This window comes from Salarias fasciatus, chromosome 12 (genome assembly GCF_902148845.1).
Source record: "Salarias fasciatus chromosome 12, fSalaFa1.1, whole genome shotgun sequence".
Lineage (NCBI taxonomy): Eukaryota > Metazoa > Chordata > Actinopteri > Blenniiformes > Blenniidae > Salarias > Salarias fasciatus.
This window is the reverse complement of record NC_043756.1, coordinates 13,625,122-13,647,786: the sequence shown is the minus strand read 5'-3', so window position 1 is coordinate 13,647,786 and position 22,665 is coordinate 13,625,122. Positions and strand designations below refer to the sequence as shown.

Here is a 22,665-nt window from a genome sequence, read left to right as displayed (position 1 = left end):
ATATTTGTTCTAAAATAAGACTATATTGGCTGATGTGAGTGCGCACTAACAGTTGAACGACATCCCCACTCCCTCACTCCTCTGCTGCATGCTACTCCTCACACAGGGTCTCCGTTTCATCCCACTAACACACACACACACACACACACACACACACACACATCCATATAGGCCTGGAGCAACAGCAGCGTGTAACTTAAGTGATTCACTGATGTCATGCAAACAGTGACGGGAAGCTAAACGTTATATAACCGGGCCGTTAGACGCAGACTCCGCTGCCAAAGTATACAGACGGGGACATGATGATGTAATTTCAGGGTAAACTCTCCATCAAGCAGAGCACAACACGACGTATAGTCAGATATGGCGCCTGATAACATCCTCCTTTTCGGAAAACCCCGTTCTGTTGTTGACATGTTTCACATGTCTCAAATAGTTTCAAACAAGAAAAAACTAAACATAAAAGAAAACAGGATCTGCAGTGAACTATGGAAAAGAAATGTTTATTTCCATCATTGACACTTACAGTACATATTTTTCTTCCAACATAAAAAGTGCAATATGCATTCAGACTACAGCAATGGACAGTACAAAAATTACTGCATACTTAAATATAAAAAGAAAATGGTTACAAAACTGTGAAGTAACCTATTGTGATAGTTGTCACCTCAGCGTGACAGAAGCTTTAAAACTCATCGGTGATATGAGCGTAAAAGCTTAACAGCTATGAGCCCGATGACTCCACCAAGTCTCTTTCATTTCTCCCAAAGGTGCATAAAATATGACAGCAATTAAATATGTATGTGATTGACATTAGGACTCAGACAGTTTGTACAGCTTCTATGGAGTTTCCAATTTATTAAGACAGACCCACCCGGAAAACAAAAAAACAAAAAAACAAAAAAACTTTGGTCTTTCACATTTTAAAAAGCACAAATGAGTTGAAAATGTTGGCAACCTTAAAAAGTAGATTTAAGGTAAGGAAGGTTTGTAAGTAATGTTTTGTGTTTCATTGCTCGCAGATCTGTCATGTCGTCACAAGTCCTCACTCCTCTCTCCCAAAAAAAACATTGAACATTGAAGAGCCTGATGAGGTGAATAACATGACTGTTATTTTGGAAGATAGCTTTGCAGTGTACCAGTATTCACTCAATAAAAAAAAAAGCAGTGCAAAAGAACAACAAACTCAGAAAGGTTTCTGCTTGTGTTTGTTGAGAACAGTGAGCATGCCTCTGGCTAATGTTTCCACCTCGTCTCTCCCCTTCTGTCCCATTCACTCACTCGGAAAGCCACATGCTTTAACATACACGTCTGTTTAAACTCATTTTCTCACTTTAATTCAGCGTCTGCAAACAAGCTGAATTAAACTTTTTTTTTTCCCCCCCCGGTGATCATCTGACCGACGGCTCCGTGAACGCAACATGAGGTAACCATTAATTTTACAACCTTCTTAGCATCCAGAACATAAACTGTGGTAAACAATTCTAGATTCTCAACGCCGGGCTATCTGTCAAGCTCTCTGAAGGACTCGGGTTGTTTCTATGCAGGCGAGCATTTTGTACCTGGCATGTAAAAATAAGGTAAGTGCCGATGGATACCGGATTGAAGGCGATCGAGTGCCTTATTTGTCTCATTCTGCAGTCTTCACTCACAGCTCTGTGCCTCTGGTCTCGTAGGTAAGGCACTTGTTCGTCCATGAATCAAACAAAGTTAGAGGTGAACTGATGGCTTACACACTCGGTAGATACAGCAATACGACTTTTTTCTTTTTTTTTTTTAACAGCAGTTTGAGAAACAATGTGGCAAAAGGAGAGCGAACACTCCTTACAACAACACTTGGCATGGTTTTTTTTTTTTTTTTTGTTATTTGTTTCCAGAATCTGTACAGCCTCCTCGAGCGCCGCAGGACGAGCGAGGAGGGCGTGGGTGGAGTGTGTAGATCCTCCACTGGATTTGTCAGCTTCTGGGCTCGCTCGACAGCGCTCTCTCCGGAGTGTGCAGGTCCTTGCCGGGCCGGGACAGGGCGGACTGAGTGGGGGAGTCCCACTCCAGGCCGGGCTCCGGGTCTGGGGACAGAGACAGGAGCAGCAGCGTCCCTGCGTCCGAGGAGCAGACCGAGCACAGGTCCTCGGAGGAGAAGGTGAGGCTGCCCAACTTGGCCAGCGAGTTGGACCGCTTCAGTCTGGAGGGAACGGTGAGGCCGGCCAGCCGCATGCGGGTCTCGATCTCCTGCGCCCTCTGGCGCACCAGGCCGGGTTTCCCCCTGACGCTGCGCAGGCTGTCGCTGCTGGAGCTGCGGGTCAGGGTGGAGCCGTGAGGCGAGGTGGTGGGGGTGAGCAGCCCGGAGCCCACCACCCCCAGCAAGGCTTCATTGGTCAGTGGCACCACCAGAGGCTCCAACCGTACTTGGCACGGCGTGGAAGTTTTACAGAAGTCGGCGGGAAAGCCAGGGAGCTGTTCGTCCTGCTCGGTGAGGAAGGGACTCTTCTTGGACAGTTGGCAGGCGTGCAAAGGCTTCAGGGAGTGGAGGCTCTCCTGGGCCGAGCCCGACAGCTTCTCTAGTCTCTCCGCGCGACGGCGCACCAACCCGGACCGACGGAGCTGGTAAAGGGTCTCCTGCTGCGGGCCGAGGTAGCAGGCCACTCCTGGCTTCTCTTCCTCCCCGTCCATGCTCATCAGAGCCGGGAGAGCCTCCGCGGCGGCCGCGGACGGGCCCCCGCCCGGCTCAGTCTTCAACCTGTGGAGACTGCCGTTGTCTTCTGGCTTAATGTTCCGTAAAGATCCTTTCGGTTGCTCTTCTCTGTCAGGTCGGGCTGCGGATGGGGAGGGAGCACAGTTGGCACAGTTAGAGAGCAGGCCACAGGGGCCCTGCAGTCCCACTGAAGACCGGGGGCCTTCAGGCGAGGTACGGGACTGTAGGAATGAAGCACTTGGGCCCTCAGGACGACGAGGGTTAAGGCAAAGCTCAGAAGCCAGGGATGGATTATCTCCTTTGTCGACAGATTTAGTCTCATCCCTCAAAGATAGAATGGAAGTATCGGCTGGTAGAAGCAGGGAAGAAGCCTTTTCCTAAATAAAAAAACACAAAAACAAAAGTCAGAGGAACCGTGGGTTAATGGACGTCTATAAAAACAGCAATATCAATCCAAACTACAAGGATATTTCTAATATATTAACTCACACTGTGGCTGTGCAGAGAGCTGTAGTGGTTGTTGTTGTTGGAGTTTTCGTTGAGGGTTGCCAGATCCATCCCGTTACCCTCCGTATCACCCTCTACCTCCACATCCTGCGCTTCGCCGCCGCCGCCTCCTCCTCCGTCATCTGGCTGCATCAGCACCTCCATCTCTGCCTCCTCCTTTCGTACGTCTTCCTCATCCTCCTCCTCCACCGTGCTGAACTCCAGCCTCAGGCGCAGCTCCTCCAGCGGCTCGGGGCCTCGGCCGCAGGTCTGTGCCGCGGTTCCCTCCGACGAGGGCCCGAAGTGGGGGAGCGGCAGGCCTTCGCGCCCGTCGAACGCCTCGTCGTCCAGCAGGGCGTCTCGCTCCACATCCTCGATTTCTATGAAGACCTTTTCCATTCCTAAAAGAGGGGGGCCGCGCACGGGCGTCGACGGCTCGCTGTCGAGCGCCGAGTCGGACAGCCGGCGGAAATAGTAGTTGTTGTAGGCCGGGTCGATCTCCAGGGCGACGGCCCTGCGCGGGGAGGGGCAGGCGGCGCCTTTCGTGGAAAGCGCCTCCTCGCAGCAGGGAGACATGCCTGGCTCTGGGGTCAGGTGCTCGCCTTCCTCTCCTCCACAGGACGGAGCCGAGCCCTGCTGCCCCTCCGCCATCTCACAGTCTGCGTCCGGATGCCACAGCTTGTTATGCCGCTGTTTGCTGGAAACACAGAAAAGCAAAAGTAAACAAAAAATATGTGTCTCCTGTTAGAAAAAGGTTGGAAACGCTGATCTAGATCACAAATTAAATCAAGTGCGAGAGATTACCTGGCATCTAAAATCCCCTCGTACTCGGCCAGCTGCCTCATGAAAGCCGGGTTGGGTCGTGTGATGCTCCTCTTCTCTCTGACGAAGTTGTACGCTTTCTCCAGGGACCAGTCGTACTCCTTCATGGCGTAAGCGATAACGGTGGAGGCCGAGCGACTCACCCCCATTTTGCAGTGGACCAGACACTTTGAGTGATTCTTTCTGCGAGGCAAGCATCATATACATGCACATTAAACTCATCTGAACCGTCTTATTATTTAGAACTGTTCTTTCAATACGTGTTAATTGGTTTACTGTTGTAAAACTAAATTATCTCATGAATTCATCCAAGTAAAGAAAAATTGGCTTTTAATGATACCGTAAGTGTTTCTTTGAATGAGAAAATAATAATTATATCAATTAGAGATTCATTTTCTCATTCATTCATTTTACTTTCTCTTTGCTTTTGTAATCATGCGGCACCATGAACAGCTAATCTGTCATCTGGTTAACTTTCTCAGCTCAACGACTCTTTGAGTCGCTGCTTATTTGATATAAGCGGGGATTTTGGAAGCGCAGGATTTTCTTTCTTGCCCTGAAACAGAGAAGTGTGTTCTCCATTCTGCCGATGAAATCTTAAATGATAACATTTTGTGTCCACTCAATCAATGTTCTGCATTGAAAAATCCCAAATTTAGAAAAAGATTTTCCAAAAACTTCTGGCACTAAATGTTGGAAACTTGATCATTTCAAAAGGTCAAACGAGCCCGCATCCTGTGATAGCAAGATATTTTTGTAGCTGGCTAATAAAAGCAAATTGGTGAGATGTTTTCTGTTCCATCAGGACTCACTTTGCTTTCACGATGAAGTTGTATGTGTCGTTCCAGTGAGCCAGCAGGTCAGTGGCCTCCTCGTCGTAGACGCGGATGTTGTGATAACTGAATGTGCCTGGAAAGAAGTTGTCTATTTCCCTGGTAACGTTGAGAATATAGCCCACCCTGCGGAGGAAATATGAGGTTAGGTCATCAGCAACATTCTTTCTTGCTGGAATCACAAAGAAAATATGTTTTGGTACGCGGTAATCTCAGTAATCTTAAATAAATCACCCCGACTCCTGCAGCTCCTCCAAATTAGACGCATTCCATTCAGATCCCTAAAAACAAATGAGAGAATATACCGTTTACACTGAGAATATTGGCAAACCTTTGGAAAACTGACTGATTGTTTCACACAGGAGATGACGTAAACACCTGCCGCCCTCACCTCTGTCGCAAACACAAAAACCAAGCCGAAGCACAGGTTTCTGTGAACGTGAGAATATCTGCAGCAGGCTTCTTACCAAGTAGACGTGGTCAAAGATGAGGGTCGCTTTGTCCATCTGGCCCAGGATCAGCAGCATCTCGTTGTCAATGAACTCTTTGTACTCCTTCAGGTTGCAGTTCATGTGCTGCTCCAACTCTATTCGAATCTGACAGAAAAGATGACACAGAATTACAAACTGACAAGAGCCTACGAACAGGGAAGGATGATAGAAGATACCAAAGCGCTTCCAGCTTAAAACTTGAAGTGCCTCAATTGTTAATTTAGAAATGGCACTGACGGAGAGTTGAGTCAGAAGAAGCGATTCAGAACCAAATTTTAAAATTTTGTAGGAGCTCCATTGAGCGTTCAGCTGATCCACTTTGCTTTCTGCTCTGCAGCCTCCGAATCTACAAGAACTGCAATGACTGGTGATCAGAACCACGAAACCTCTGACCTCTGAACTCATCACAAACTTATAAAGCTGACAGAGTGGTAGAAAAACCAATGAATGAAACAGGGTTGCTTTGGAAACAAAAGCTGCGCTTCAACAAAGTGACTCACAATCAGGAAATAGATCAGAAAGTCTCTTTGGCGATTTTAACAAATGTCAAAAAATAACTTATTTATTAATAGTGATAAGTGAAAAGCATTAGCTTTGTACCAGAAAGTCATTCTGATGTGTGTGACTGCTGAGGCATTTGCAGTTTGTTTAGTTTTTTTTCCACTTCCCAAGTCAACAGAGAAAATAATTACATCCAGGTTTGCAAATTGGTAGATAAACATCAATCATGCAAATGTAGAAAAAGAGAACAAGAAACCAGAAGAAACATATGCAAAGCAGCGGTTTACTCTCCTGTTGGTGTGTCACTGTACTTTTTTTTTTTTTTTTTTTTACCTGTTTCGAGGTGACGTTTTCAAGGTCCTGGCACGTCATGATGCTTCTGAGTTTGGCTTTAATAAGGCACTCTGTCCTTTCTCTCTCCGAAGGCCTGCCCAGAATGAATTCATATTAAAAATCCCAGCAACCACATTGATGTCTTAATTTTTTTTTTTTTTTTTTTTTTTGAGAGAGAGAGATCTGTGGATTTAGAACTTATGTAGACTGACTTGTCGACAAACATGGTGGGTGAGTCCGGCCGTGTCGTCTCCAAATCTTTCATGGCGTTCCACTCGTTGATGCAGCTCTGGTCGGAGGAGATGCAGCTCTCGTAGTAGCCCATCCAGGTGAGCGCCATGCCTCCGGGGAAGTAGTTACACCTGCGTGACACCTCGCACGCTTTGTGCAGCACCTGCAGCGCCGACCTAGAAAAAACAAATACAGCGAGAGAAAAAACTTGTAAATGACTGATTCAGGTCTGAGATACGGCGATATGCCGAACAAGCGAGTAACGTCCTGGCCATTTAGTCGGTGTGTACGTGTGTCTTCATACCAGCAGGTGGCAGAGTGAATCTGCCTTGCTGGAGCCTGCATCACTGCAGCAGAGATTTATTGTGGTGTGCGATAAGGCTAAACTGCTGTAGTCATCCACAGTGATTCCAGAAGCTGATTATTACTCACCACATAGCCTGCACCGACACGGGTTTGAAGACATGAGTCCGACCTGCTGTGTTCACAGTAAAGCCCCTGAGGAGCAAGCAAAACAGATGGTTATTCCCTGAGCCGGGGCGCCACACAGCAGCAGCTGAATCCAGTTCATATGATGCGTTCAGTCAGAGATAGAGAGCGGAGTTAAAAAAAAAAAAAAAAAAGGGCTTTTTATGGTTCCGTGAGGTCCTCTGTCTGTCCAGCTGAGATGAAAGAGAGAGAGAGAACTTACCCGTCTCCGTCCAGATGGATCTTGGTATCACTCCACAGAGGTAGCACCATGCCGATGGAACAGCTTTTGCTGGGGAGGGAGGAAGGAAACAACTGAAAAGCCAGTTCCTCATCATCCTCTGGGGTCTGAGTCTTTTGCAAAAACTACTTCACGGAGGAGTTGAGTCCAATCATTCATGTCGCAGAGCCTTTTAGTTTAGACCATCACGCCACCACTGCACTGTTTCAGTGATGACGATCGATGTTTCCAGGTAAATACACGTTTGGCAAAGCTACCTATCCATAAGAAAGACTCCGTTTGCAAAATAGCATTGACCTCCAACAACATACTGGATAATTTACTCACGATAACCTAAATGAAAAAGCCGAGTGTGTTTGTCTTTACAGATAATTTTCAACTCAAGATCGACATTTACAACAATTTCACCTGCTTTCAATATGCAGCCAAATATTTTCTCACAAGTTGTACACACCATGCTCTTGTTGTTTAAAAATGCCCAAGTGATTAAAAGACTTGAGGAAAAAGAATCTCAGATGAGATCAATGTGACCACATTGAATTGTATCTGTAAGACCTGAAACTGAATTTTGAAACTCAAATATAAATTTATTTTCTCCTTAGTTTTAGAAATTCTAAATTAAATTCCAAATAAATTCAATTTACTAAATTCAAGTGCAATATAAGCAATATTCATTCGAAATGAGGCTCCTTATACTAATTTTTCAATTCAAATTCAGTGTCTGCTAAAACACCACTCCTTTCATAACCCCACGGCTGTGCGTGTATGTACCAGTCTTTGTTGGTGAAGTCGATTCCCAAAAGGATGTTCTCCTCTGTGTCCTGTCGCCCGCTGGTATACACCACCACCATGTATCGCACGCGGTCCGACCACGCACTCTCCAGCCGCACCGCCTGCACAGGAACAGCACCTTACTTCAGAGAGGCTTGTGTTCTACTAGTATTTTACAAAAACACATTTCCTTCATATGCAAAGAAATACATTTTTTTTTAGCATTCGGACAAATTTTCCATTTTTTTAAATCACTGAAATGTAAAAATTGCGTTAAGTGAATGGACTTATGAATTAAACTGTTGATCTGTTCGCCACCTATTACTCTGAGAAGCAACTGAAGTCCAGTGAAGTGCACCAACACTACATGGCATCACAAGATGTGCAGCTAAAACTGCATAGAGACAAACAGTGTGCTGTCATTAGTGGATCTTCACTGCAGAGGTGTTGAACACTGGAGGAAAAAAAAGCTCTACGCTTATAAATGTACACATATAGCATGGAAACATGCTGTCATGCCCCCGAGCCTGCTCAAACCTGTTCTTATGGGCTAATAATTACAGTGAGTAAATAAGTATGCTATGAACACAATAAAAGGCATTCTGTAGGATTTGGCATGCCAGATTTATAGAGACTGGTTCCTGTGTGTGTGTGTGTGCTTGTGTGTGTGTGCGCACACTTTTGTTGTATACCTCTTACCAGTTTAATTCTGTCTTCCGAGCGCAGAATGTTTATCATCACCTGCAGGTGTTGAGGTAAGTCGCCTGTAAAGAAAGATGACACATAGTGTATGAATGGACTCCTCTGTGGAGACGGTTTTATTTTAGCACTGACAGACATTAATAAGGGTCTAATGCACGCTGGCGACAAGTAGCTTACATAATAATTATAACAGGCTTGACTGTAGTCTAGTAAAGCTGCACTGCTCCCTCGTGTTCAATAATAATGGTTTCTCTGCATGGAGCCAAAACTAAAGTCAGCTCCTGGAAATCATTAGACAAAACCTGTTCATTGATTTTTAATCAGCTGATGTGTGTTGCTAAGAAAATAAAGAAAAATGAATTGATAATAGACAGTATTTTTACATTTCTATGTTACATTACTCCATAACATTTGGGTCCATTGTGCTTCAAGCGCACCCTGACATTTCTAATGTCATTAAAAAAGATGTAAATACAACACATGTTGGACAGATGTTGTGGCGCATACGGTATTCTGCTAGATAATGCTCACACGCTGCAGCGTGCTGCGCTAAATGCTGCGCTAAATGCAACACAATGCATGTTGGATTATTGGGATGGATTTTTTTTTCCAGGTTAAAACCTGAGGGCTGTCTATACAATGCACAAAGGATAATAATGCATTTTAGTGTTAAACGCTCTCCTCACAGCCTAGATATCGGTGAAATTCTGGGAATCCTGTGTGGAGTTCACATGTTCCACCTGGGTGTGTTTGGAGGCAAGGCTTTTCTCTGGGTGAGCTGATTTCTTCTCATGCTACAAAAAAACATGTGTATTAGGTTACTGCGTGTCACTAATTTGCATGCAGGCATGAAAGTAAGCTGTGTCTCTAGTGTTTGTCCTGTAATGGGCTGATGAACTATCCAGCATGTATGCTTTTCACCCGTTGCCAGCTGGGAATGGAACTTACTCAACGACTCCAAATCAAATACGGTGGGTTTAGTAGCTGGATGGATTCTTACTAGGGATGTGCGAGTACCGATACCAGGTATCGGTATCGGGCCGATACTGGCCTTATTTCAAGGTATCGGGTACTCGTGAAGGCTACCGATACCAGCCGCCGATACTCACGGCAAGAAAACCCCACGCGTAGTAAGCCCTCCTAACCAGCAGTTGGCGGTAGTGCAACCGAATGGGATGCAAGCTGCCGACAAACATGAAAGAGGAAGAAGCTCCTCTCTGGGAGTTGCTGACAGGCGCAGGGCTACACTGCAGCGGGCTGACTTCTCCATGAGTCTCATCCAGAGCAGAGACAACAGGAATGAATCCAGAACGGCTGCTCGTCTCACCAAAACTTCGCCGGTGTGGAAATTCTGTTATATAAGTGAAAACGAGCCGAGCTTTGCAGAATGCTAACTCTGCAATGCTAAAATTGCTAAAGGAGGTGCGCGATGTTGTTCATTTACCACTAGTAATTTGTTTAAACACCTCAGGGCGAAGCTTGTGGACGAGAATCTGACGCTGTTGTGCTGGAAAAAAGAAAACTCCGGCAGCAACTCGACGGCAAACTCTGCAGAAGACCGAGAAACTGAAGAGCAGAGATCCGAGAGCAGCACAAATAACACGAGCAACTCTTTAAACTCAGGGGTTTTTCTATCTTTGACTTTAGTTCATAAAAAAATCATTGAAATTAGTACATTTAAAAACCTTAGTTTATGTAAAGTGTAAAACTCAGAGAAATTGTTTTATTTTGCACTTAATTTCATTTAAATAAGTGCAAACTCAGTTGCTTGTTTTATTTTTCAGACTATTATTTTGGACTTAAACATAGTGGCTGGGCTGCCTTTTTATTGGAAATAAAATTCATTTTCAAAAATAATCTCATTGCATTATTTTAAATTTTATGTGTATAAAGTATCGGTATGCAAGTATCGGTATCGGTGAGTACTGAAGATGAAGTACTCGTACTTGGTATCGGTCTGAAAAAAAGTGGTATCGCACTTCCCTAATTCTTACATACATATCAACCAACCTTAAGGGGATAAATCTTATTATTATTCAACTTTGACCCTGTCCAAACAGATTTTACAGATCATCCTGAATGGTTAGCTTTTACTGCCCATAACGACGGGAACATTGATGTGGAGAAAACCATTTGAATGCAATGGTGTATTAGAAGATTTTGATGAAAGAGTCAGACTCTGAACGTCACATGTCTAACAGCAGAACAGAAACAGCTACAAGGGTCAGTAAAACTGCTTTCATATACACATGCTTGCTACTTTCAGATAATGTCAGACATTGCAAAATGTCTTGTCAGCCAAAGAAAGATACGGATTAAAGTGTGTGTGTGTGTGTGTTTTTTAAAGGTTTAAGCCTTGTAGTTCCTTATCTATTCATAAAACAACTTGCTTATGGGACTGAATACAAGTGAAGCCTGTGACCACTGCTCCTCTTGCTGGCAGACGGACACTCATTGTAAGGTCAGAATATCTTCATTAAACTGACTGTCTCACAGTTTTTCTTACAGACCACAGTTATGAAGAAGTGACAGCCATTTTCTAAGCCTGAAGACAAACTGGGGACTAAAAATGTGGGAGTATCTTGACTAAATGGCTGATAAAATGAACAAAATCTGAGGCCAGAGTCAGCCTGTGCTTAAAGTCCCATCATGCCCAGAACTGTCAGCCCACTCACTTGTTTTTTTTAAGCATTAATTGTGTGAATGATGAAAGTTTGGAAAACAGATTTCTGATTAAAGAAAATGGCTCGCTCAGTTCACAGGCACAAGGCAAGTGGATTAGAAATAAATACTTTTTGTGGCATTCAACCTCCAGAAGGAAAACTACGAACAAGCAACACACAGTCTGCGAGATGTCAATAATATTCTCTTCTATGGACAACAAATACCAGCCAGTTGTCAGTTTTAAGAGATGTTACTTGAACTCCCACCTTTCTCAGAAAAAGTACACCTTAATTTAACTTTTGCACTCAATAAAAGGAGAAAATTAGAGGACGCACAAACAATAAGGACATCCTTTAATCACTGACAGAAGTGTTGCTCACGGTGCTACCAGAGGCTGGATTTACACACTAATCTGCCTAAGCTATACGTCTGGAACACGCTTATCAACGAGGCAGGCTCGCTCCTCTCCTCACCTCATCTATAAACATCTGCTGAGGCGTTAAGGTGAGCACAACTAACCTGGATGAAAGGTCTGACGAGGGGAAGCATTCCTTACAGAATATGTGCGTCACGGTTCTCACCTGCATGCTTGTGATGAGGATGTGCTTTCTGGCCCTGATGGCTGCTTCCCTGCTGCAAGAAGAGAGCAGCACCCTTCACCATGAAGAAGCTCTCGCTCAGGCTGAAAGCAAATAGTAAACAGGGGGTTACAAACCTAGAAACACTGACATTGTACATTACACATTGCTGAAGTGCAACAGCTCAGCACAATCTTTCCTGACTGAACTGAGCTCAGCACTGAGACAGAAGACAAATTACGTTTCTACCTTTACCAAGATGGTTCAGCTCAGATAAGACACAGCAGACGATTTACAGGCATAAATCATGGTTGTCTGCTGCTAGTGAATTACCCAATTACTGAGAGGAAAAGCCCAGCTGCCACGTTACAGAGGCAGGCCTCAGGTCTGCAGCAGACATGATTCAGGCTTTTATCCTTTTTTTTTTTTTTTTTCTGCTGCATTGTCCACACTCGGGTTCGACTTGTCGGGCTTGTGATGCTTGGTGTAATGCAACACAGACCCAAATAATCCACCGGACTGCGGCGGGACGCAATGTTTGTCTTTAACGTAGGGGGAAAAGCTGCAATTATGCCTTCACACCTGCCTGTAAAAAGTCCTGACTCTTTTTCAGTTTGGCTTTGGAACCGTCAACCGATGACACAAGTGAGGAACTGCAGTAAAAAGGAGTGAGGTGTTTCCTCCAGGCTGAATTCACTCATTCCATTTCACTGAACGACAATGTGTGCACATTCATAAATCCATCTATGTGGCAGCAGGGCGGGACGCAAGTGCCATGTACTTCGAGAGAGAGAGAGTGTGTGTGTGTCATTTGGCAAAACAGGGGCATGATTAAAACTTAAAAACCGACGAGTGAGAGGATCAAAACAAACTCCCAACAGGTACGGCAGAAAAACCTGTCTCCAGCTCTTATGAAACACACTGATGTCAGATGGACTCATTTTGCCAATGAGCCCCAAAAGGAGCAAAAAAAGAGAAGAGCACTGGTGCTTTCCACAAACACTGGACTCAAACAGAAGCTGCAAAGTGGATCTGCTGTCATGTCACGTATATTATGTTCTATGTGACGTGAAAAAGTTCGAGATAAGTCGGTGACCTATATTTGCGATAAGTTAAACAGCACAGTTACGGAGGCAAATGAATTATAGAAAAAAAAAAAAAAAGCATCACCAGTGCGTGCTCAGCTAGAGTTAATGTCATACCGATGGAGTCACATGTTTTGAGAATCCATTACGATCGGGTTAAATACACTTACAAAACTCCTGCTATTTATTTTAAAATCAGAACTGCTCTCACTGCAGTGGTATTATTCAAGGTACAATTTTCAGAGTGTCAAAAACAGTACAGGAGACGTAAAAGAAAACATTCTGAATACGGTGTCAGTCTGACAGCAGTCAGTGGACAGTTTGTTGGCACAGCTGTAATGATGAGGCTGAAAATACCAAATCGTTGGCCTAATTTGAAATGAAAGACAGTATGTCCTAATTTTGTTGATGATTAAAAAAAACAACAACTGATGCAGAATAAAAAAAGACTACATAGGTTGCAGAAAATACCTTCTGGGAAATGCTTCAGCTTGCCCAAGTCAGCAGAGATCTTCATCTCAGCAGACTTACTTCATTTCACAGAACAGTGTGTTCGGAGGTTGAATTATTGAAAACTATAAAAAAAAACATGCTTCACTGGACTGAGCTGCTCCTAATGGTGTTTAAACGGCATTTCCACAACAAATACTCTTGAACAACTTTCTTCTGAACTATGACATATAGGACTGAATGTCTTCATTCTAAATAAAATCTCCTGCACCAGCTCGCCGCTGCAGCCAACCCTCAAACCCCACATGCAGAAGAGCAGGCAAGGCCAAACTGGATGCTTCTGTGGGAACAATGGATTTCGTTCTGTGAACCTCACAATAAATTCCGACCGCCTCCAGCACCGCTGAGGAAGAAAAAAAAAGTTCCAATGACAAAGCCTGGGGGTGGACACTTCTCAACAAGCGCCTCTGTCTCACTCTGGTAAGATTTTTGTTTCCCTCGGCTCTCTGTTCAAGATTTATGAGGCTGTCGGGAAGGTCTATGATAGATAATATGAGGCAAATGTGGCGATGCAGACGAGGTGAAGGCTCCAGGATCATCCCAGCAACAACTGGAAAAGTTTCAGAGGTCTGTGATTCAACTGTTAAGTCCACAGATCTTAATGAGTGACACCTGGTGATTAGGAGGAAATAATCAATGCTTGCTCCGGGTGAAAATCGAGGATGAGAAGCGTGTATTCTTCTGTAGATCAGGAGGCATTTCCTGGGCCATGTTGTGACTTTATAAATGAACAGCATCAGCGCCACCGTCTCCTGTCCCGAACCGTGCCAGAAACTATAATGCCACGAGACTTCCAGCTTCTCTGTAAACACTACGGATAAAAATAGATATGCAATCAAAGCGAACAAACTACTCCAGCAGAAAAGGTTGTTAGATAACTTACGCGACTGTTACAATGTAAAATAACTATACCTTATCTTCAAAGGTTGAGAAGTGACAGGAATGCAGTTGTATACATAGGAGCAGCCAGAGGACGACAACTTGCATTGTTTTAAGGATGTGATGTTAAATCAGCTATACATGAAGTACCATCTTGCATGTGCATGTAAATACTTCACCCAGCAATCAGAGCAGATAATAAAACACATTTCAAGTTACAATACAGAAAGATAGTATTCAAAAAAGGCTTAAAACAAATCAACAGATCAAAATTAAAATCTTGTCTGAGAGGAAGCGTGTTTCTAAGACCCTCAGTCAAGAAGGTAAACTGAACTCACATGCGGTTTATCTCACTCTGGGTCAACACCGCATTCTCCACAAAGTAGGGGATCATCTTCATCACGGCCTGCTGAATGGGTTCTACCACCAGATGCATCTTGTCGACTGGAAGCAAGCGGCAGGCCTCTCTGGAAGGAGCTACCTCCTCTTCATCGGCCTCCAGAGCAAAGTGCAGAGGAACTGCAACGGCTCCGGGTCCCGGCCCTCCGCTCTGAGTGACAGGCTGACAGCAGTCTGCGCTCTGGAGCGCTGCTGGCTTGGAAGAGCGTCGTCTGTTCAGTCGCCACTCCCTCTGGCTGCCGCCGCCTCCTCCTCTCCTCTCATCTGAGCGTCACTGTGTGCGAGTCAGCCTCCCGCCTGCAGGGACACACTGCAGCCTCCACCCGCTGCCTCGGGCGCTCACAACCAGGCTCCCACGTCCCTCGGCCTCAGTCTGTTTTGTCTGTGTAGCAAACCTATGCAGGAAACCGAAGGTTGGACATCCTCGTCTGCAAGCATGAGATTCCTGAGTGATTCTTTTCAAACCATCAGGTCCGAACCAAGGTAAAGTGAAGAGCAGGACGTCTCTCCAGCCAATGAAAATCAGTTATATTTCCAGGATATTGTCTTTTCAAAACCCAGTGAGAGGGAGCTGCTTTGTCCCTCCGTCTTCCAAGAAAGAATCGCAGCCACCATGAAGACAAAAAAAAAAAAAGCAGACAGAAGAGTCTTGGCCCCCAAAACTTCTTAATGGGATGTCTCGATGTGCATGCCACACAAGGGGTCAACAGAATCCAAGGTAGTGCTTCCAGGGAGCTTAACACATGGGCCAAGCATGGGTGGAAAGGGCAGTGAGAACTGGCAACGTCCCAAAACTCCCAAATCTCATTATACTCGGGCTTATAAGGGAGGGATTATCTTGTCTCTCTCTTTCAAATGGCCAGCGTTGGCTGTCAATCACTCTCATGTACCGCAAACAAACCACAATGTGTTTGATTATTACCGAGTATTAAAGAAGGAAATATCTTGTGCCCAAATGCAACAAATGTTCGTAATAAATGAAGAAACAGGAGCTCCTGAACAGAATTTCAAGGAGGGGTAATCAAGTGCAGAACACTGATCTATGAAACCGGCTCTTCAAGATTGTTGGTGGCTAATTTAGGAAACACTTATCTTTTTCCCCTTTTCAATTTCTTGTCAAGTATTCCATTCTACATCAACGTACACTAGGCTTACACAACTCTGTTAATCTGGGAGGATTTGCTGACAGACATGAACAATAGCTCTGTAGCACAAGAGACACCCCTCCTATTATCCTAAAGAATAGACTCCATCTTAAACATCGGGTCACCAGCAGACAACACACTCAAAGTGACGCAGGCTCGTTGACGCTACAGGTGGAAACTTGACCGACTCCATGTGTCAGGTGTTTTGGCACAGCGGGAGGGACTTGGATACGGGCGTCTCCTCTGCCTTTCAGGTCAAGCTTTTAGAAACAGAAGGCAGGGCTGATGTCCTGTGCCTGAGTTAAGGTGTAGTTTGTTCCCACAAAGGGCACCCAGGTGGACCTGGAACGGGCCAAAACAGGACCAGATGTCCTGTAAGCCACAGCTCCGAGTCACCAGGTGCACCGCTACGTGCGAGAGGTGCCCCGGATTACACCAAAGACTCACTACAAAGAGGCTACACAGTCGCTGCGGTCAGGCCGCTTTATTCATGGTCTTAAGAGTGTTTTGCACACTGCAGCACAGCGGGGGGAGAAAAAGTTCCTCTTGAGGCCGAGTTGCATAATACTGACATTTTCTCACTGACACCACCTAAAGTGGCAGACAGAGAATGAGGTAAAGAGAACAGGGGTCAGAACAGAGGGGGCTGCATCTTTTCAGGTATCACTAAGGGGCCCACGTTTCAAGGAAATAACATCCCCCTGTTACTGAGTGTGTGCTGCATACCAGAGGCTGTCTGCATATAAACTTTCTCCTCATGTGATCCAGTTTCAACACATTGGAGCATTTGGACATATTATGACATTTAAATGACGGCGTGTCTTGACAAGGGTGCTATTCAAATGTGGAAGGAGTGAGTTTAAATGGAGCTACCCATGGAAGCCTTATACAGAGCTCCCAATCTCTTCTTCTGTCTCTGTGTGCTACATCTAACAAGCAACAAGCAAACATTTTTTGCCCAAGTTTGCCTTTGTCTTCATTATTGAGGTCAGTCAAGAACTGCAAGTTCAGATACTCCAACTTGTTGGACGCACCACTGTCTGATCCAGCGCGCCTGATCTCAAGCGATTTACATCCGTCAAGTGAAAACCAATGTGATTTGTTCAACACCATGAATTGTCTGGGATTTGATTTACATAACCTAACGTCTCAGCTGGTGTAAAAGTGGAAGACATCTTCAGGCAAGCGAGAACTCGCATCACGCATGGATCATTCTCACACACACATCTATCGCTTAAGGACATCGCACAGGCTGTTGCATAACTGTAAGGAAACTGAACTCTTTGAATGACGCATTTGATTATCTCCCGGTCACAAGTGCTCTGCTTGCTAAAACTTTGCTCGGTTCGCATATTATGAAAAAACAAAGGGCTTCAGCAAAGTGTGAGAAAATCACATCTGGGAGAACAATGCACACTGACAACAGAGGATTCTGTCAACATGAGCGACACAGAAAGACCGACTCTGTTATCACCGTCATCTCTGTGACAAGCCCCACAGACATGTAGCTGATTACTAAAGTCACTGTTAATCGCATATGAATTCAAATGAAATCTGTTGAATCAGAGCATCTCGGCGAGTTTGGTCAGGGCCAGTTAAATGTGTGCAAACTTTCAACGTAAATAAAAAGTAAATTAGCAGAGCAGCATTAAGAGTTTGTTGTCCAGGGTTCATCTTCAATCTGGCCTTTGTGAATAGGGTTTGATTTCAGTGGTTACTGCCAAAACAGCACACTTGCTTTAATGGTAATATATCATCTTATATAACAGGGACACAAACAGGCATGTTTTTTCCTGTTCTTTAAAAAGACCTCATAACTTCAGATGTCCTCAGCCAGCCTCCAACAGCTTTTGCCTGAAAACTGACCTTATTATTTAACATAACTGGGTCTCAGTTTGTAAAAGCACTAATCTCCTCTCTGAGATGTCTAAAAACACACATACTGTGTCTATTTTCAGCAGAGAATACATAAACACTGCAGATAAGTGGCTTCCTAAAATAATCTACTTTGTTCTAAAAATATACTCGTGGTCTTGTCACGCAGTTGGAAGCACATCATAAACCACTTCAGAGAGAGAAAGCACCGATTGCAACAATAAGAGCTACTGTCCAAACATTAGATAGTCATGTTCATTATACCGAGATAAATAGATTAACATGGCCGGAAATTGAATAACGCAACACAGTGACTTATTTACTATTTGCTTGGGAATAAAAAAAAAATTTGAACAAATGTTTTTAAGGAAAGTTGGATGTCCATATTTCACTGTGTGCACATGGGAAGATGGCAGATTGTCTCAAAATGTCTTTAATTTCAATGTACTGGTACAAAATTTTAAATTATGAGACTTAAAATCAAAAAAGGCAGCAGGGCTGCTACAGGAACAATTTTTGCAGCTACTCCGCCACAATCCACAATTACTTAGGTGACTCAAAGGGAGCCGGGAGGAATGTAAAAGTCAGATGTAACTTACCTCTGATTTATTCGCCGTTCATCTTCACTCCCAAAGTCCTGCAACACAGATCAAAGCCAGAAAGTATTGGCAAAAAAACTGGAGATGAACAGCCATATTAGCAAACACACTTTATCCAGGTTCTTTAAAGGATGCAACAGAATTTGAGTTATTTCAAGGCACATTTTAAAAAACATGGGTGTTAAGGTAATTTTATTTCAAAGGTCTCCATCTACATCTAGGTTAGGCCTGATCAGTAAAAAAAAAAATGGCATAAATGAGTTAAACCTAAAAAAAAAAAAATAAATAAATAAATAAAAAAAATTAATTAAACAAACACCAACAAATATTTGAATTTGTTGTAGGGAACAGAACTGCCAGTATATTTTCAGAAAAGTCTATTTACTGAAGAACTTTTATTTATTTATTTAGTTTTTTTTTTTTTTGAAAACTTGACAAATTTGACACTTTAAAAGAGCAATACATTTTTATTCCTAACGTCTCATTTTTATTTATCGGTTTGGTGAAAATATACTATCTCTTTAATCTGCAGCTCGGATTTATCTTTGTATTTTGTTGCATCAAACAATGCAAAAAAAATTTTAAAAAAAAGATAACCTAACTAAACTTTGGGATTTAGTTACCAAATCAGCAGAATAAAACTGAAATTAAATCTGCCAAAAATGCTCTCTTAGTGTGGAAAAAGGCCTGTCACGTCTCATGGTAAGGGGTAATTTCTACAAACACCAGCATGCTTTTTTCCCCACATTCATAATGCTCGTGCTACACAGCCAGCAAAAAGGGATCATGCTCTCATCACTGATGACCCAGCTCAGGTCTCAGTGCATTATTATTTTAGAAACAGGAATATCTCTTATTTGAAAGTTAAGATTTTCACTCTAATTGCTACATGATCATCACCTCACTTCCTTCTAGGAGCTCATTTTGGACAATGAGCCACATGTTCACCACCCTTGATCTACCATATCACCATTACAATCCAGACTAAATAACACGTAAGTCTTGTTTGGCATGATATTGACATTTTGACAGTAAAGTTTGTATAATAAGTTTTGTCACAACGGGAGATTATTTGATGAGCAATAACACTAAAAGGAGGAATCTGAATCTGACTGCTCAGACACCAAGATAAACTGTGTGATTTATTCTCAGGCTGCTACAAGCAGATGTCAGTGTAGTCAGTACAAACACAGATGGTTATTTTAATGGCAGCCACAACAGAGAGAGACGTGGAAGGAGAGAGCTGTTAACAGACGTCACTTCTGCGCTGTATTTTCACCTCAAGGAGTTTCACACATTTAGTTGCATTAAGAAACACTAACGCGCCAATGGCAGCACACGGCAGAGCGGCCATGCAAAGGGGCTCACCGTCCCTCTGAATTTACTTGGAGTTCAGTGTCTGTTCCAAAGGCACTTGAACATGGAAATCCAACCTGCTAACCTTGAGATTCGAGGTCATCCTGTTCTACCACCTGAGCAACCGTCGCCCTTTGGGAGCAGATATGAATTGAAAATGTATCAATACATAAAATGCATTTTTCAGCTTCGTTTTTGTGCCCTTGTAATCAGTGTTATAGTGAAGATGTATTGGAGGATGCTGATGGGGTAGTTCAAAAATGTCCTTTCAGCTGACAAACCCGGGAACAAATGGATGCAATGGTTATTTAATCACGCAGAACCTACACAAAAAAAATGTGCTATTGACATTTGATCAGATTTGTGAATAAATAAATCTGCAAAGCAATTAGATTAATTAAAAATCTGCAAATGTAAAAAGTATGCACTGAGAATGAAGACTGGCATTGGCCAAAAATGGAGTGCAATGATTTCACATATGAACTTGAAATGAGTGAAGCGGCTTTAAGACATGCAATGTTTTGTCAGAAAATCTCCATAGCCGTCGTTGTATAGCTGCTTCAAGCTTACTCTGCAGAAAAACAGGTGAAAATAGCCAGAAAACCTGAGAGCAGCTTAGATATAAAAGAAAACAACAGCAAAAACATTGCATGACAAGGTGAATCTCCAATACTCCGGGCGAACTAATCTCCACACACTACCTGCCTCGTGTTGGCATCTTGTCCACCCTTGTTTACCTCCGTCCTCTCCTCCAGTAGTACTCCTCCCCTCCCACCCCTCCTGAGCAGATGACATCATGGCTGCAGCAGATTTCTGTCAGCTCTGTCTGTCACACCTCAACACAAAACCCTTCGACACACTGAGGCGCACAGCCAGGACAGGAGGACATCCCTCAGCGAAAGCAATCCATTTGTCATTATGAAGCCATAACGTGACATTGCTGTTTGGGCATTTGGAACACGCTGTCATTTACTGTACTCCTGGCTAGGTTTTTAAGAAAATAAATAAACAAATGAATCTGAAGCACTTATGTTACATAAACGCAATTGTAATGTAAATCTGGATTTTCTGATGGTGTCATGCAAGGCTGAACAAGAGGAGCTTTCATGTTTACAGCTGGTGGCTAGCGCCCCCGTCTGGCGAAGAGTAAATGGACAGGAGGACAGCAAAGGGAACTTGGTACGGTAGTTAAGAGTCATAAATGATAACAGCTTTGAGTGAGAGAGCTAAAGCAAAGAAGTGAAGTGAAACCGTGGCTCCATGCTGTCCCACAGAAGTAAAAGCAAGTCTAGGCTATTTCCGCATGTGGCTGTCCGCAAGAGTGAAAATCTACGACTTTCCTCCCCTTGAGGAGGAGAATCAAGATTTGAATACTGGGAATTAACATAGAAATATCCCCCTCTGTTTCTGTCTGCTGTGTGTAAAAACAGACGATATGGTTAAATCAAGCTCTCGTTGTCAACATCATGCCAGTCTTCATTAATCACTCAGCTGTACAAATACTTCAGTATTTGTTATTGATCCAAGAAATATGATGAAATTTGAGAGAAAAACGTAGATTTCTGATGGCAGCCACATCATAAACTAACGTTAGCTACAACTCGTATCAATAATCACATGCCTGTCAAATCAACCCTACATTTATTCATCGACATATCACATTTTTTTCAAAAACGCGTAATTTTTGTCATTTCGTGACACTGGAATTGATAGACGAGTGTCTAGCGGTTAGCTGCTTGCTAGCAGCCGCTAGCTCCCAGCCTAGCATAACACGGTAACTTCACTGTGCTAATTTAGCTTCAAAATCTGCGGGCCTCTCTGCGACCGCATCCCCCTCATCTCCCCCCGGTCCTCTCACCACTGTGCACAAACTGACCTCCCCCGCTGCCGTGGTGGCTGTGCTGGCCGTGGACGCAGCACTCGGGGTCGGGGACCGCTGCAGAGTAACCAACGCCATGGCTGGAAGCTGAGGATGATGATGCGCCGGCCGGCCGCTGTGGCCTGCTGAGCTGCAGCTAGCTGCCGGGCTAACGGTGTGAGTGACAGACAGGCGGCCGGCGGGAGGCTGCGGCGCGCGTGCACCGGCCGACGAGCGCGTGCAGAGGCTACTGTGCGCGTGCACAGCACTGCCTCATGGGACGCGTTCAATAAACTAACAATAAAAAGAATTTATTTTAATGACATTTAATAATTTAGATTTTTTTTGTCTCGAACTGACATTTACTTTCTGAACTTTTATCATTGTGTTTATTTCTTATTTGAATATTGTTTTTGCTTTATTTTTGTGCAACACTTGCGGTTTTGCATGCATATTATGTGAACCAACTAGTTTATAGGACACTCCTGATATGATGTAATATAATATTACTCAGGCTTACATGAAGCCCGTCCTTTATATGAGCACCGTGTGCACCAGTGAGGCGTGGACGCCCCTGACCGCTGGTCATCACTGGTTCACTGCTTTTCTTTCCTTGGAATAGTTTAATACTGACCCCTGCAGATTGCTGACACCTCAGACCTACTGTCTTCAAAATGTTTTAGCCCAGTCATTACAACATTTGGCTTCAGTCAACCATTTGCACATTTAAATTTTGCAGCCTGATACATTAACTTTCAGAACAAGATATCCCCTTGCTCCTTACTGTATCTCCCGCTCAATAAAGTGCAATGATGAAAACAGAACTTTATTCATATCGCGTGTCAGTCATCATGATGTTGTTGATCAGTGCATGTGTGAATGAAATCCATTCGTATAATCAGAAAAGAGTAGTAACTTCAATGAGAGTTGTGGTCTTTTTTAAACAGGCATGCTGAAATGTCCAGGGACATTAAGTACAGATGTGAATATTTTTATTGTTTTAAAGGATTTTAAAAGATATTTCATGGATTTTGTAATTATTTGCATGCAAGATAAACTATACTAATGCATGAGTGCGACGGTCCAAGCAAGGTAAACCTGTCTGTGTGTGGTACACTTAAATACACGTTCCTAAACATATGGTAC

At 43.7% G+C, this 22,665-nt stretch overlaps 1 protein-coding gene across 2 annotated transcripts; it reads right to left on the bottom strand.

Moving 5' to 3' along the window:
- Nucleotides 1-1,783: 1,783 nt before the first annotated feature.
- ssh1a (slingshot protein phosphatase 1a) lies at nt 1,784-21,716 on the bottom strand. 2 transcript variants are annotated; one of them, XM_030104123.1, is made up of 15 exons: nt 21,538-21,716; nt 18,306-18,343; nt 11,817-11,917; nt 8,569-8,633; nt 7,870-7,991; nt 7,081-7,149; nt 6,822-6,887; nt 6,371-6,565; nt 6,159-6,252; nt 5,301-5,429; nt 5,068-5,114; nt 4,813-4,959; nt 3,983-4,183; nt 3,182-3,875; nt 1,784-3,069 (listed from the first exon to the last, which is right to left on the bottom strand). In XM_030104123.1, exons 1-15 carry the CDS (start codon nt 21,616-21,618, stop codon nt 1,957-1,959), a joined length of 3,162 nt encoding a protein of 1,053 aa, XP_029959983.1. In that variant the 5' UTR covers nt 21,619-21,716; the 3' UTR covers nt 1,784-1,956. The 2 variants fall into 2 exon arrangements, with proteins under 2 accessions (XP_029959983.1, XP_029959984.1); XM_030104124.1 differs by lacking the exons at nt 18,306-18,343; nt 21,538-21,716 and adding an exon at nt 14,626-15,041.
- Between the last annotated feature and the right edge of the window lie 949 nt (nt 21,717-22,665).

Coding starts and splice junctions, on each gene's coding strand:
- ssh1a (XM_030104123.1), bottom strand. CDS start 21,618: ATGGCGTTGGTTACTCTGCAGCGGTCCCCGACCCCGAGTGCTGCGTCC. Junction 7,992..8,568: donor CGGAAGACAGAATTAAACTG/GTAAGAGGTATA, acceptor GTTCCTGTGCAG/GCGGTGCGGCTGGAGAGTGC. Junction 6,888..7,080: donor ATCCATCTGGACGGAGACGG/GTAAGTTCTCTC, acceptor CTTGCTCCTCAG/GGGCTTTACTGTGAACACAG.